Source organism: Enhydra lutris, unplaced genomic scaffold (assembly GCF_002288905.1).
Source record: "Enhydra lutris kenyoni isolate GAN:26980312 unplaced genomic scaffold, ASM228890v2 scaffoldscaffold16, whole genome shotgun sequence".
Classification (NCBI taxonomy): Eukaryota; Metazoa; Chordata; class Mammalia; order Carnivora; family Mustelidae; genus Enhydra; species Enhydra lutris.
In genome coordinates this window covers 22425915-22442155 of record NW_019154100.1, presented here as the reverse complement: position 1 = coordinate 22442155, position 16241 = coordinate 22425915, and the positions used below count along the sequence as shown (strand labels likewise).

Sequence of the window (16241 nt, the reverse complement as noted above, 5' to 3'; positions counted from 1 at the left end):
ATCTACAAATATTGTCAAGTAGGAGACAGGTGCACACATACACCACACCATGGGCTGAGGCTAAACAGAGGTTAGAATTAGGTTGATATCACTCCCTTTTTTTTTAAGATTTATTTTGAGAGAGAGTGAGCAGGAAAGCATAGGAGGAGGGGGCAGAGGAAGAGAGAGAGAATCTCAAGCAGACTCTCAGCAGAGCACAGAGCCTTATGTGGGGCTCAATCTCCCAAACCTGACACCACAAACTGAAGGGAAGTCAAGAGCCAGATGCCTAACCCACTGAGCCACCCAGGTGCCCCACTCGTCACTTTTCTTAATAACATTCTTACTCAGCAAGGTCAACTAGGTTCGGCATCACTCCTCCTGAACACTAAGTGCATTATTTAAGATGTCTTTGGTTCAAGGTCTTCCTTTACCCACTGAATGCCTACAAAACACACATGGCTTCAGCCCCCTCTGGTATTCAGAGGCATCCTAGGACTCATTTCTGCTTTATTGTTCTTGGCAGAGATGATCCAGAGGCAGAACCCCCAAGATCACTAAGAAATAATTAACTTCTGGGGTTCCTGGCTGGCTCAGTCTGAAGAGCGTGTGAATTTTGATCTCAGGGCCATGAGTTCAAGCCCTGCACTGGGAATAAAGATAACTTAAATAAACTTCTAAAAAAAAAAAAAAGAAAGAAAGAAAGAAAGAATTAACTTCTATAGAAATACCCTTTAAAACTTATGGGTAACTTTATATCTAGAGAGCCTACAGATTATGAAATAATTTTGCTTATGTAATATTTTTTATCTAGAGCTCTTTTCTACCTTGCAATAAAAAGTGATCAGAACTCTGCATAAGCCTCTTCTTTCAGTAGCTGACTGCCTCTTTTTAATCAAAAGCCAGAATATCCTAACCACCATTAGCTGTGTAGACTTCTGTGTTAGAAATTACAAATGGCCCTTAAGGATTTCCTAAGTACTTACAGGCTTTCTAAGGGTAATTTCTAGTATAAACTATATACAAAATAAACGATTCGAAATCACTAAGTGCAAACCAAGTTCTTGGAATAGAGTAGATGCTTAATAAATATTTGTAGGATACTTCAATAAAAAGTAATCAACCAATCATATCAGTTCTTTTGATAATATTCCAGTTTTACTACTATGGTAGTCCTTTCGGCCAAGAGGAATGTATTTGGTTTACATTATATACACACCATCTATTATGTCCAAGGCAACTAGATAGCTCTAAGCAAAACTGTAAAGTAATTTAATACAGGTCTACCTATAATAACACGATGTTAGATGCTGTAAGATACTTGAAAGCAATCTCATAAAATTACGACAAATTGATCACTTTATAGTTTTATTCTTACCTGTACTGTAAATCTTTAAGTTTTTCATAGAGATTAGGTCTGCATGTTGCTTCTAGAACATTCTTTATTTTAGCTGTCTTCAACATTAACTCCTGTATGAAAGTATAAGATGGAATCATTGGTATTAGAAATTACTTTTCTCAATTTTTCATCCTTTGGGACATTTAAAAATGAAGAACAAGCTCTAAGAAAGTATGGTTAAAGAGACTTCTAACACTAGGCCTAGTCACTTCTCCTTTTAAGCTTTTAAATGAAGATCCAAAACAAAGTATAATCACACAGTTTTTATCAAAATAAATTCGATGGGAATTCCCACCATTCTGGGTCCAAACGAACAAAAAGAGAAAGGAGAGAGAGAACCCAGAATCGTAAACAGGACATTGACATATGAAAAGGGGATGAATGCTGAACGGTCTATTTTTTCTTCCTTTAAAGTTAAAATAGTATTCCTCTGGGTGTTCTTCTTTAGAAAAGAAAAAAAAAAATTAGTTATTCCTCATTTCTATATGAAAAAGTATAGCCATTATTCTTTGCTGAAAGGATTTCAAATCATTCATCATGATCACACGTGCATCTCTGGGTGTTTTCTTTGGCCCTTATAAAATCAACAAACAAGTAACTAATAGTTTTGTTACTGGCATCCCCTCCGCAGTATTTACTTCATGAAGATTAATGTTATCGCACCTTACTGTAGAGCTTAAGGGAAGTATTGGGCCTGCTGCTGCTTTTTGTGTGGTCAGAAACTAAAAATGGTTCTTACATTTTTAATTGGTAGGAAAAAGTTAAAAGCAGCTTAATATTCTCTCTCACGTGAAAATTCTAAGAAATCAAGTTTCAGTGTTGATAAAGTTTTATTGGCGCATAGCCACACCCATTTGTTTACATAGTGTCTGTTTTCATTCACACTACAATGGCAGCACTGAGTAGTTGTGACAGAAACCATATACAACTGCAAAGCCTAGAACACTTACTATCTAAGCTTTCACAAGAGCGAGCTTCCTGCTCCACCTTCCTAAAATGCAACCATGTATTTTTATAAATATGATACCCCAAATCATGGTTCTCTACAAGATTTTCAGATGGTTTGGAAAACTGCTAGGATACAAAACAGTATCTTCTAGGAACCTTAAATTCAGCATCTACTCCATCGAATCTTCTAGCATCTTTCACGAGCTGGATTCGAATATCTTCTGAACAAACAAAGATGCTTTCCAGGTGAGACCAAGTTCGCTGGACTTCCATCCAAGTGAAGATGACCAAGTCTGCTATGTTTAATTTATTTTGCCAGCTTAACACTTGCTCAATAAAATACTCCACATACTTGCTCTGAAGTAGACTCTGCAACTGAACCTAAGAGAAAGACAAAGAACTTGAAGTACTAGGTCAGTTGGTAGACTGCAAGTACCATGAGGGAAGGACCATACCCATTCTGTTGACTCCTGGATTCCTATGATCTACCGTGCAATACCTGGAACAGGCATTCAGTATTGGCTACAGAGATCAACTGAGGGCATTAAATACTCATATTGACATGTTTAAAAAAAAAAAAAAAAAGATAGGGGCGCCTGGGTGGCTCAGTGGGTTAAGCCGCTGCCTTCGGCTCAGGTCGTGATCCCAGGTCCTGGGTTCAAGCCCCACATCGGGCTTTCTGCTCAGCAGGGAGCCTGCTTCCTCCTCTCTCTCTGCCTGCCTCTCTGCCTACTTGTGATTTCTCTCTGTCAAATAAATAAATAAAATCTTTAAAAAAAAAAAAAAAAGATAAATACAAGCAACTGCATTTCCTGCATTTCCTGTGTCTTCTGTAAGAAGACCCTGTATCTCTTTACAGGCAGAAAAAAAACCCTGTGCTTCAGGGTGTAGCTTTAAGAATTAAAATTTTTTCTTTTTCCTTCTCTCATTCTCTCCTTGGGGCCCCTGCCTATTAACCATTGCAAGGTTATAAATACCTTTTCCCAGTACTGAAAATATAAAAGCAACTTCTCCGCAGCTTCCTAAGCCCTTGGCTTCCATTTTCCTTCCCTCTCTGTCAACTACCAAGCATGGACGCCAAGCAGTCTGGTGAACACTTCTCTGACGTTGAAATCTCAGAAAGCCACTGAGTAGAAAGGACGCTTTTCATTCTCTTTCACCTCTAACTACTTAGTACATTTGACTCTTCTCCCCCAGAATCCATTTTATTAAGCTATTATCGACATGTTACATGAAGTTTAAAGTGTACCATGTGATACTGAATATATACATATATTGTAAAATGGTAACCATAATAGGTTCCTTAACACCTCCATTCCTCATGGAATAACTTTTGGGGGTGTGGTAATAAGATCTAGTCTCCTAATAACTTTCCAGTAGACAATACAGTAGTGTTAACTGTATATTATTATTACCACATTATACTTTTGATCCCCAGGACTTACTCATCTTATCCCTGGAAATGCATGCCCTTTGACCAACATCTCCACATTTCCTCACTCCCCAACCCCTGACAACCACTGCTGTCCCCAGTGCCCCAAACACCCGACTCTGATTGTCATTCTTTACTAACTTACCAGCCCAACTCACAACACTCTCCTTGAATCTCTTACCCTCCCCAACACAAAACCTCTCTATCACTTCTTAGATCCCTTGGAGCCCTACCATCTGTCTTCCTGCTCAAGTCCAAGTTCCTTGAGAATAAGTGCTCATACCTTTTGATCCCAAATGGTACCATGCCCAGAGTCTGGGACAAGTAGATACCCGATGAATGAATAAATACTGAATACTGGAACTTGGAAAAAGCCTAAAATTGCCACTTAAAAGAAAAAAATCTATAATCAAAACACCCATCTTACTTGGTTGTGCTCCAGAGTCTCAAAAAGTTGTTCATCGGATTTTAGTAATGGAATGCCAGTCCGATAGTGAATTTCGTAAGAGAACTCCATGGAAGTCCAGGTCTGACTGATTTCAGTAACAGCCTAGACATAAACAGCATTAAGTTATGTGCACAGAAGTTTAATTTGTGATGAACATCTAGGCTATCAACTGAAATTTTTAAAAAACCTTCTTAAATTCTTAAAAAAAAAAAAAAACATTATCCAATATTATTGGCCTCCAATATTATTTTCCTACAAATAATTCATGGTGATGAGGTTCAGAGAATGAATTTCAACTCACAAAAACAAGCATCACTCTATTATCAAACTTCTGCTGGATCTGAGTTTTACATCCTTCACTGACACAGAATGCCAGAGAAGAAAGGGACTCCAAAACTCATCTAAAGGGTTAACAGAGATCATGTACGCATCAGCCCGCAGGAGCCTGGTTGCGCTTGGAGACGTAATATGAACTGGGGTGAGTCAGTTACCACACTGCACCCCAGTTTCCTCGTCCAGGAGGATTCAGTTTCCCCGCCAGAGTCTGTCTGTCTGTCTGTCTGTCTCTCTCTCTCTCTCTCTCTCTCTCTCTCACACACACACACACACACACACACATGCAGCAGAGAAGAAAACGGGCCTCGGGTGTCCACACACCCATGGCACGGGGACTTTTGAGTCTCAGGAGCTATTGCACAGAACTAGTTCAGTGTAACTGGGAAAGGCCCCAAGACACCACCTTTTCTGTCCCCAGCTCCTTCACGGCTTGGTCCACGATGCTTCGGACGGCATCTTCCACTTGGTGTAACCGCAATGCTAACAAATCTGCCAAAGTTGTGGCTTCGTTGATAGAAAATCTGACCTAATTAGGAAGAGAAAAGGGCAGAATTTACATTAAACGTGTAGTAATGGTTCTTGTGCCTGATGGCTAGAAGGCTGAATCACAGCTAAATATATCCAAGTCAGGTGCTGAGCAACCTCTGGTTCTAGAAGGTGGGGACGATTAAAGACATCATTTTTTACCTCAGAGTTACTGAGGCATCACCCACCAGAAGCTAAGGCTTAGGCCATGTTCATACTCTACTACTTTGTCTCATATCCTTCCCTTGTCAGCTCATTTCTTACCTCTTTGCTCACAAAACCCATTTTTAAAGAGAATCACAGTGTTCATTTATTTTAATTTGGTTGAAATCCCAGGAATCAGGGAGTAGCTCATTTGTCTTTTCTTCCTCAAGTACTCTATTCACTGGACATAATTCCCAGTTGCTTCCGTGATTTAACTTAGTTTTCTCACTAATTTAATCTGAGTTTCTTGGCAAAAAATATACCCTTACTCATAGCATCATTATTCATATTTACCATGTGACAAAATAATTCACATTTATTTCCTCATCATCTTGTTGACTGTTGCCCCTCACCGCCCCCACAACCCCAGTATTTGCTGAGAAGCTCTCTACTCTTCCTAAGTGCTCAAATCCAACCACAACCCTCACCCCTGAGGAGCCGACTCTGCCTTGGTGGTTACAGGAAAGCCCCTTCCTGTCCCGCAGCTGCTAATACCCAGTCCCTGCTTCTTGGTCGCTGCAGCCCCTCTGGCTCTCCCCAGCCTGTGACTACTCTTGTTTGTGGCCATGCTGTGCTCTATACAAGGCTTTCACATCATCTCACTTGATGCTTACGAGATTCCTCTGATGTATGAGGGCACACAGCATCCTCTCACTGTAGTAATAAAAAACAAAACGCAAAGTAGGGAGAGGTTAAGAGTGTTTTTGAGGTTACAGAGTCTGTAAAAGACCAAAGGAGGGTGTCTTGGCTCAGGCTGCTCTAAGAGAATGCCATCCATGGGGTGGTTTAAACAATGAACATTTATTTACTTGCTCACTGTTCAAGAGGCTGGAAGTCCAACACCAGGGTGCCAGCGTGGACAGGTTCCTGGGGAAGGTTCTCTTGGTTTATCGAAATCTGTCTTCTTCCTATAGCCTCACATGGCTGAGGGTAGAAATTTCCAGTCTTTCCATCTGGTTCTAATGGCATTAATCCCATTCATGAGAGCTCTACCCTCCTGAGCTAATTATCTCCCCAAAGCCCCACCTCCAAATGCCATCACTTTAGAGACTTGGGCTTCAGTGTATGAACTGGGGTGGGGAGTGGGCTGGGATGGGTTGGGGGATGACATTTAGTCCACAGTGGGGGATGAAGGAGGATCTTTGCATGATCAGTCTGTTGGTTCTATCTTGAGGAGCTTGACCTCCCCCATTTGACTTAAAGTCTTTTCACAAATCCCACATCATCCTAGATGAATAATGTAAACCAAGGAATAACACTTCACAGTCACAAAAATACTCAATTAAAAAGACCCAGAAAACTGACCCCAGTGGCCTTCATCAGCTGGTTCCAATGCCTCTCTCTGAGTGCAGGGCTCTGTAACTCCATGACCACTCTCAGGGAGGCCGCCAATTCCTTCACCGTGCTTTCCAGGCCAGCATAAGCATCCCACACACGGACTTTCTTGTCTAATGACCAGATTTCCTAAAGTCAAAAAAAAAAAAAAAAAAAATCCCCAGATATATTAGTACATTTCATAATTTGTTTTCCAGGAAAGAATAAATCTACCTTTCCCTAGATTATGAAAGAGTAGAAGAATTTAAGCCCATTTGTTAAAGGCTAAGGCCAGAGAAATAGAAAAGGATCCACTCATCTGTCTATCACAAGTCCTCTGCGTACAATGTCACTTGGAGACACTGGTTTCTTACTCATAAGCTCTCACCGGTGTCCCATGAGGAAACCTCATGAGTTGAGGCAAACATGTTCTGAGAAAAAAGCAAAGGGCCCTGCCAGTTTTTAGCTGTCTTTTGTGCATTTTGGCTTTATCCGAAGAGGTTCCACCCTCTTTAGAGGGCATGTGACTAGACATCAAAGCACTATATTCAAATCAGCTCTGTTCTGTATATGTTGAGCCCCTTTGGGATAGCAGAATAGTCAACAAGAACAAAGATCACAGTATTCCATATATATTCCCAAGCGGCATGCTTCAATTATTGACCCAAATCCCAGAATTGAAAGCTGTATTTGTATATAAAATGAGGTTTGCCAAGGAAAGAACTCAAAAGTTTTCATATTCCTAACCTCTTAGCCCCAGTACTTTAAATCTTAACATCCACCATTCTAGATAGCCAGAGGAAGTTCAACATTATAGCTGCTACTCATGAATCCATTTGCCCTAATATGCTTTCATCCACTCATTCACAAAAAGGCAGGCTTGATTAGAAATGCAACTGGCTCAGGGTTTAAAAAAAAAAAAAAAAAAGTACTGTCTCCTATCATCCTGTTTGAAGTAAATAAGGACACACAGCCCAACATACCAGATCCTCAGTTAGGCAGGATGGAAGGAGGTGGGGCTGAGAAAGAGAAATGGTTGTAATCAACAGTTATGGAACTTGCCTTGGCAAACCTTCTGAGTTCTACATCCATCTGTTCCACATTAATCTGTCTCCACTGGGTTTTAGTCCAATTATCAATGCTTCTCTGAAAACGCACAAGCAGATAAAAGTGTCAACAACATTTGGTGAAAGCAAGTCTCCACAGCAAAATATATAAACTGATGATACACAGTGATTCCATCATCCAGTGAAAAGTCAATTATTTAAATATTAGCTGCACTCGTCAAAACTTCCCTATCAGCAAAACAAAAAAGTTGTCAGGACATGTCAAACTTAAGGTGAAAACATTATGATATATTAATTTCCAGCAGCAGTGACAAATTCCATTTACATACTATCATTATCACTTAATCCTGAGTACTCTGAATTGATAAGTGTATTACCATTAAATACCAGGTTTTGAAACTCTTCATGTAACACGAAATCAGCTTCCATAAGACAGTGTTCATCCATTATTGACAAAATGCTCGTTAACTTCTTGACCATATTCTATGTCCCTGAACACATTTCTATATGGCTTTCAACTAACTTCAAATTATGTATAATATGTGTTGCAATATACCTGGTTCCCCAGAACTCACTTTTACACTTAAGTTTGGGACTTAATTAACAACATGCAAATTAACTTCAGTCAGGTCTGTTCCATACGCATGTAGGTAGGAGTGTATACATGAATTTGCACGCACAGGTCACCATATACTTGTAGTATATAGTTACATGTTATTTTCATTTATACCTTACATAATCTCTGAAAAGAATCTGAAGCAGTCAACTCTTTATACAGTTTCATTCAGATCCAAAAAGAAAACAAATGATAATTCGGAGAAGAATCTTCTCATAGGGATAGACAAATTCTATTTGGGGGGGGGAGGGGACTATAATGCCCACAGATTTCACAGTATAAAGCCCCCAAAGACTGAGAAAGATACTAAAAATTGCCTATTTATACAAAAGAACTATTTAAAAAAAAAAAAAGGCAGTGTCTTACTGTAACGTAAGTAATGACGTCCCAGAGACCCTTGAGCAATTTTATTTCTTTGCGACACTGCTTCATCTGTTTGTACTCAGGAAGAGCCACTTCAAAAAGGTGGGTCGATTCTTGCATCTGTAACATTTCTTCTTCCAATGCCTCAAGCTCTTGATTTGCCTAAGGAGAAAACACACACACACACATACCTCAACACCCTTCACGCTCAGTGAATGGCCATAGAAAGAGAAGCCACACAGTTCTGTGAACCTCTGGCTAGGTCCACATTTGCAACCTCTACTTTAAAATGAAAATTAAAACAAGCTGGCAGTGTAATTATTGGTATGTAGGGTTCTGATGAGGAAACTCACGGCTACTCATAAAGTGAGAGGAGACTAGTCAGCAACCCAATCATGTCAGCAATCATGCCCCCACGCCTACTTCAGCAAAATTTGCTCGGGTAACAGACGTCTGTGACAACCGTCTTCCCGATTCTCATTGTACAGCTGGAGACTCTGCTCTAGAGAGCCAACGGTGAGGCTCTAGAGCTTCCATTGAAGAAGCAACCACTTCTTTAAAAAAGTTTCAGATCTAAAAATATCCTAGAGGTCATCAACAGCACAAACTGTACTGAAGAGAATTCATGAAATAAAACCCTGGAGCTAAAGACAACAGATGAGGAGAAGCTTCACTGTATGACGATCTTTCCCACAACTGGTCTACCATCCCAGCGATGGAGGATAGTCTGTTGTGCCAAATGTAAGTGGAGTCTTTTTTTCTTTCTCGATAAGCCAACTCTTAATTTTAGTTTTTATGAACATAGCAGTGTATTCACATGGTCCACGTTAGAGGAGGATGGAGGAGGCTGTGGGGCAGAAGCAGCTCGTTCTCTCTCCAGTTCTTCTGGGCTCCATTTCTCTAACTCTTGATTCTGTGCACAGGCCACTCCTTCTTCATTTATCAACTTGAGCCACTACATTAGGTTACCGGCTTTGCCAAAAAAAATTAACAAAAGACTTGACTTCATTTTTCCACTTTATATTTTCTCCCATCCTCCTCTCAATACCCAACTATTACTTTAGTTCTTCTGATTTTTTTTTAATTTAAATACTCACACTTAATCCTTTTTGCTTCATCAGTTTTTAACTCTCTTGATTTCCTACTATGCCAAGAGGAGTATCAGCACTTTCATCTTCTTTCATTATAGGAGTTACAGATTTCATTTTTATAAATCACACCTTTATAAATAAGAACCACAATTCTCTTAGTTTCACCCATTTTCTGTGAGGAAAATTCCACACACATCAAAGGGTGTGTGTGCACACCATCCAGCTTAGGACTATGTTATCACTCACTTTTAATGGACTCCTCAGTTTTATTCCCCTCCTTCCCACTATAGAATTAACCACCTAATTTTTATTTAATATTCCTGTTTTTTTTTTTACAACCTATGCATGCACTGCTAAATGCTAAAATGTTAAAGTTTGTTTCTGAAGTTTATGTGAATAATTTTATACTCTGTATTAAGACATTCCAATTCATCTTTATTTTTGAGGCACATTTATATATATTCGTGAGGCTGTGGGAAATTCATTGATTCCTACTACTGTGTAAGCACTACCCTGCATAAATACTACATTTAATTTGTTACCTTGTATAGATAACGTAGTTACTGTTATCTGCTTCTGATGGTCATTTAGGCCCCCCAGGTAACCAGTACTCACGCTCCCAAACATCTCCCTGTCCCTGTTGTGTGAAATGTTCCATCTGCCGCCACAGCGGCGCAGGCTTCTATGCTTGCCGCTGCTTTCCACCCTCGATTCAGCTCCTCCATTTCTTTCCCTGCCCTTTAGGAGCTTCCTCTTCTTTTCTGGGGAGCTCAGCAATGCATTTCAGGTTGCACAAATGTGCATGTGTTTTGGCATCTGTTTTAATGAAGGATTCTTCGAATCGTCTAGAGTACCATGCTCCCCAAAGTCAACCGCCCTTCCAGTCAGCATTTTTTCCATTTCTTATACTAACTTATTCCTAAATAAACACACCTAGTTATGTTAATTCAAGTGTGTCCTATGTCTTTGGCTTTGAGGAAACAAAAGCACATAATCTAAGTTTAGCACAGAACGAGTTATAAAGGAGAGATTCACCATACCATTCCCTTTGATTCTGGAGGGTCAAAGGTTTCTGCCTGGTGGAGTGAGGTGCCTTGAGTACAAGGGTCTACCACAACCTCCCAGAACAAACAGATACGTGCCTCTGGATGAATCTGCTTCAGTAAGTATTAGACGTAAGATTAGATTAGAGCGAGCCCACACATGCACACACACAGACCCCCCCACACACACACAAACAACTTCAAAATAAAGGTAACCCAGTCCTACTATATTCAGAACATCCCTTGACACTTTCTGTAGGTACCAAGATAAATATCTCTTGACTTTTAAATATTTAACTCTATACTGTTACATTACAGCATGAAAAAAGGTAGCATTCAATAAATATCTGTAGTAAATGTTTACATACAGCACATTGGTTACTCAAGTAAAAATGCTTCCCCTTCCACAATCTGCTCGGACCACCTGCAATTTAGACAGAATCTTTAAAAACCCCACAACTCTATTAGCATATTCTAACCCACAATGCATATATTAACCAATTTTCTACAGCCGAGTGCAGGAGGAGATCTGCTCCAGTACGGTGCTTTCTGAAAGGGCATAAAGCAGATAAAACTAAACTCAACCCAGAACATGGGACAGGGAGGTACAAGCTGTGTCCGCTCGAGTTTTCTACCAGTCTAAGGAGTCAAGCCTCTCTCTGGAGTAAAAACAGGATGGCAGCCTCCATGAAGATCTCAGAAAGCTTCACCGCTCCTGAATCTAAACTTCACAGTCATTGCTCTTTTTGGCTGCTAGGTTAAGAATTCCTAAAGAAACTAAAGTGTTATTTTTCTAATAATCTTTTAATACATTTTTTTCAAGCCTCATATGAACTACTCACCATTTTGGGTTGTATGCCCATTACGTTCCTTCTTATAGGCAACTATAATAAAGCAGTTCATTAGAAACTAGGGTTGGATGACTCCATAATATTTGTATCCCAAGTTAAGAGTTAAGTTATGGGCTTTCTTCACTATGGTTAAAAGTCACTAGGAAAGTATCACAGGGCCAAAAATAATAGAGGGTAAAATTCCTGATTAAAAAAAAATTTGGACAGCTAGCATTTTAATACTATTCTGCCACCATGTAATCCCCAATGTTACTCAACTACACATGATGATTTATCTGAAAGGAAGAGAAGCTACATCATAGGAATATTATAAAAACCATATTTAAGCAATACATCTAAAGTTCTTGGCACATTTACATAGTAAGTGCTTAAAAAATAGTTGTTATTTTCGCTATCATGATCACTTTGATAATGATGGTCATTTTGAGAGACATGATTTAAAATACTACTGGGGTAAACGAACGGTTCATAACCCGGTTTCTAACAGTTAATTCTCAACTGCCTAACTAAGTGCCAAACTAAGGCAAAATATCCCAGTAAGTCAGTATCTAATCTGACTTTCTACAAGGGCTATTGTAGCAAAAAACGACTGAGATCAGCATTACCTTATCAAGCACTGTGTACGGATTTTCTGCATTAAAACTGAGAGGCGCGTAGAGTCTGAATCTCTCTCTGAACTCGGCCTGCTTCCGCTGATGAGGGCAGAAAACACTGAAGGTGAATTACCAACAGCAGCTTCAGTTACCCTTGTAAAAACTCTCTCTATAACAAAGAGAAAACGAACCTAACACCCCTAAAACTTGGTAGCTTGCTTACATCGAAGGAAGTACACTTTTTCCTTATGAGGGTGACTTCTGCATTTTGGAGAGGCGAGACAGCATGTCTAACAGTCAGTGCAATCTTTTTGGTAGTTTCCCATCTTTCAGGTAATTCCTACGGAAACAAAGGTACAGATGGGAAAATACTTCCGTGACTGAATTAAATGAAGTCCACAGGATTTAATTATTCCCACCTCTATATGTTAACCCATGACATCTCCACATTCTTCTGGGACAGAAGGACTTTATCCCCAGAAAGATGCAAGTGGCTAAAGGCTCCGGCCAGGCTGACCCACTGGCACCACGGGATTCATCTGTTCCAAGCATAAGCCAGATTTGTCCTCTGGTGTAAGATTTATGGCAGAATACAAGGAAGTCTTTTCCAAATACACATCAATTTCCAAACTATTTTGCTGTTAAAGGAATGAAATTCAGGGGCTCTAGAAAGGACTTCCCAGCTGTCTAACAAGTGGAAATGGGAGCCAGGTTTAGCAATTTAGCAAGTGAAGAAAGATGCTTTGAATCTGGTGGGGCACAGAGGAAAGCATAAAGTTAATCTCCTGCCTTTTCCTCTAGCTTCCAAAGCTCTGTGTGTACTCTGTCTTGACAGAGAGTTCGAGCATTTAGGTCAGGTTCATTGCAAGTAACCAGGATTTCCGAAGTGAAGAGAGGCCAAGGGAAGGGAAGGTTAATTTCTACTTGATGTAGGACAAAAGCAGCAATAAATAGTTCAGGTAGCAACTCAGCTCTGCACTGCCTGACTACAATGCAAACAGGACAACAGCAAATTATTTTCTTTGAAGAGCCGTTGTGTGTACATGCTGTTGAAAAGCATTCCTTGTGCCCAGACTAACAAAGCATTGTTTCTCTGGGTGATCTCCTAGGACACTGAAATTGTTCTGTCATACAAAACCACCCATAGTGAGGGGACTCTACTTGTGTAGCTCAAGTGCAAAAACAAAGGTTCTAGAGACTATTTTGTGAGCCTCAATAAATATTTGATGAATGACTGAGTAGCTGTCAATTATGAAGAGCGCGCGCTGTGCTACATGTCAACTGTATCTGTGCAGGGGAGGGGTACTGGAAAGATAAGACACATTCTTCCACTTAAATTGTTTTGCAATTTGTCAGAGTCAATGAGAAGCACCCAAGAACTATTCTATGGGACAGAATGCTTGGAAGGTGATGTTCCTGATGGAATTACCGAAACGGACCAGAGACCAAGAGACATGGGCTTTAAACCTCCATGTCCTTCATCTCCTTTTTCTACCCTTCTCATCCAAACTCCACACCCTCATCTCTGCACTCTCACTTTGCATTTCCGATTGATCCCAGGAAACTAACCATCACCTGGAGTCCCTTGGGAGTAATGGGTACAAAGGTCACATCCCTGGGTCATGCCCCTTCACCCTGACACCGTAAACCTGCTATTACCGGCTTCTTGTTTAGGGATTCCAAATAAGCTTCCACTTGATACAAACAGATGTTCCTTGAAAACCAAAAGATCAGACAATCTCTGAAGTTTAAATGATAGGATTCCCCCAAAGAGGTAGCACAGAACTTGTGGCTCAAAGACAAGACTGGGTTCCAGCAGGCAGAAACCAGGGCGAGATCCTTGAGATCCTGCAAGGTAAGATGACCAGTGCAGGCTGGGGGTAGAAGAGTGCTCGGAGGGCAACTAACAGTTGGTGCTCATAGGCTAGAGGCCGTCAGTGAAGGCTTCCTAACAAGAAGGGACTTGATACGAATCTATACACTAAAGTTTAATCCTGCTTCCAGACTGTATCGTAGAGAGGGAGTGAGGACACAGCCACATGGAGGGGCTTCTTAGCACAGAACCCAACACAGGCAAGTATTAGGGAAATGTAACTGCTAACTGCTAATGATTATGAAGAAGAAACAGTAACTATCACAAACTGCTTTAATAAAAATAAAATTGGGGCACTGTTAGCCTCCAACTGAAATGTGCATTGCTTTTGAGTCTTGTTTTTTCTCTTGACTAGCCTGAATTACTGACGGAGGCATACACATAGCTAGAAGTGTTGCCCACTTTTGAAATATTAAAAACCCTAACGCTTTCAATAATTCATTAACCTCAAGTAAGGAGCCAAACTCTTATAGTACAAATTCTAGCTGTACTAAAATCTCTGGTATCTATGACCTGTGTTCCGACTGGTTTTTCTATTTTAAGGTCCAAGACCTGGCTCAAAGAATATCCAAAGCTTTCTAAAAACAAATATTTACATTGTGCCCCATACCATTTCATCTCTCACTCTAGTTATGTAGCTATGTATCTACAACTCATCTCTGTGTCTAAGTGGATTTCACATCTAAGGACAGTTTCATAAAGAATTGAGTAATTCTCTTTATGAATTCTTTATAGTCCCCAGAGTCAAAAGACTCCACCTGTAAATACACTGTTGCATTTCATCCTCACACACACAAAAAAAACCCAAAAACCAAAAAACGAAAACAAAAAAAAAAACGTAGATATAAAAGGCAGCAGCAGCTGTGAAAAGTTTGGCAACTTAGAATCACTCCAAGACCCTGCATTTCACTACTGTGTTACAGAAGAAATTGAAAACTGATACAAAAGTAAGAAAGTAAGCAAGCAAGCATGCAAGCAAGCAAGAAAGAAAAAGAAACAAGTACCCAAATAAATACTTGCAGACCCATGCTCACAGCAGCATTATTCATGATCACCGAAAGATGGCAACCACCCAGATGTCCAAATGTCCATCAACCGATGAAAAGCTTAACAAGCTGTGGTCGATGCAAACACAATGAGCCGGTGTTCAGACACGAGATGAATGTGGCATTCACATGCCACAAGACCAATGAACCTCTAATATACCGGGCCAAGTGAAAGAAGCCAGACACAAAATACCCCAGACTGGATAATTCCATTTATATGCAGTGTCCAGAGTAAGTAAATGCATAGATACAGGGAAAGATTGGCGGCAGCAAGGACCAGTGGCAGGGCAAGAGTGGGGAGGAATGCGGAAGGATGGCTAGTGGGTGCAGAGGTTCTTGTCAGAGCAATGAACATGTTTTGAGATCAGAGGTGGTAGTTACACGATATTATGTCCATACTAAAAGCCACACACTTTCAAAGGATTACTTTCATGGCATGTGAACTGTGAATTTCACCCAACAAAGAAGTGGGAACCTGGAGACCATACCCATTTTAGAAGCGAGGCGTTTGGAGAGAGAGTTTACACAAGAGGAAGCATACTCGGAGGCAAGCAGATGGCATGGCCTCACACAGTACTTGGGTTCCAGGCTCGAATCACTGAACTAGGATTTAATACAAGTTTTTCTAAGTGAATGTGTCCACTGCTCACACTTGCCAAGTTAAATGTAAGCCCATGCTGGAAGCTGATGGAGAATGGAAATATATGATCTATACATCTTCCACACAGGCGTGCGGAGAGAAGCTTGACTGTGAGATTTTGATTCATGGTTTCAGTTCCAACTAAAAAGACTTCACTTGTCAATTCAATGGGCACAGAGCAGCCACCAACTTTCTAGAGCATAGAAACAAGAGGACGACACAGAACTCCTATGTAGAAAACAGTGATTTCTCCATCACTTGGGCTTTCTTTATTCTTTATTAAAATGTCCATGATACGTTTCTGAAGACTAGGACACTTCTCAGTTGAGAAGCAGCTTTCAATGAAAGAGAACAGGGCTATGTTTCATGTCTGGGAGGAAGGGTTGGGGAACCCCAAGGAGCATCCTTGAGGCCGTTCGCTAAATATCTCCTAGCAAGAAGGCAACGGGCACAGCAGTTGAGATGGAATATCT

The 16241-nt window shown here is 40.4% G+C and overlaps 1 protein-coding gene across 1 annotated transcript in view; it reads right to left on the bottom strand.

Moving 5' to 3' along the window:
- LOC111147239 (dynein axonemal heavy chain 11) overlaps nt 1-16241 on the bottom strand; it is a 320049-nt gene that overhangs the window by 234899 nt on the left and 68909 nt on the right. Inside the window, exons 19-27 of the mRNA XM_022503160.1 lie at nt 12433-12549; nt 12222-12308; nt 8635-8793; nt 7648-7731; nt 6577-6735; nt 4946-5068; nt 4186-4308; nt 2483-2707; nt 1358-1449 (exon numbers count right to left, since the gene is read on the bottom strand). Coding sequence (XP_022358868.1) covers nt 1358-1449; nt 2483-2707; nt 4186-4308; nt 4946-5068; nt 6577-6735; nt 7648-7731; nt 8635-8793; nt 12222-12308; nt 12433-12549 — 1169 coding nt within the window. The remainder of the gene's footprint in view (nt 1-1357; nt 1450-2482; nt 2708-4185; nt 4309-4945; nt 5069-6576; nt 6736-7647; nt 7732-8634; nt 8794-12221; nt 12309-12432; nt 12550-16241) is intronic.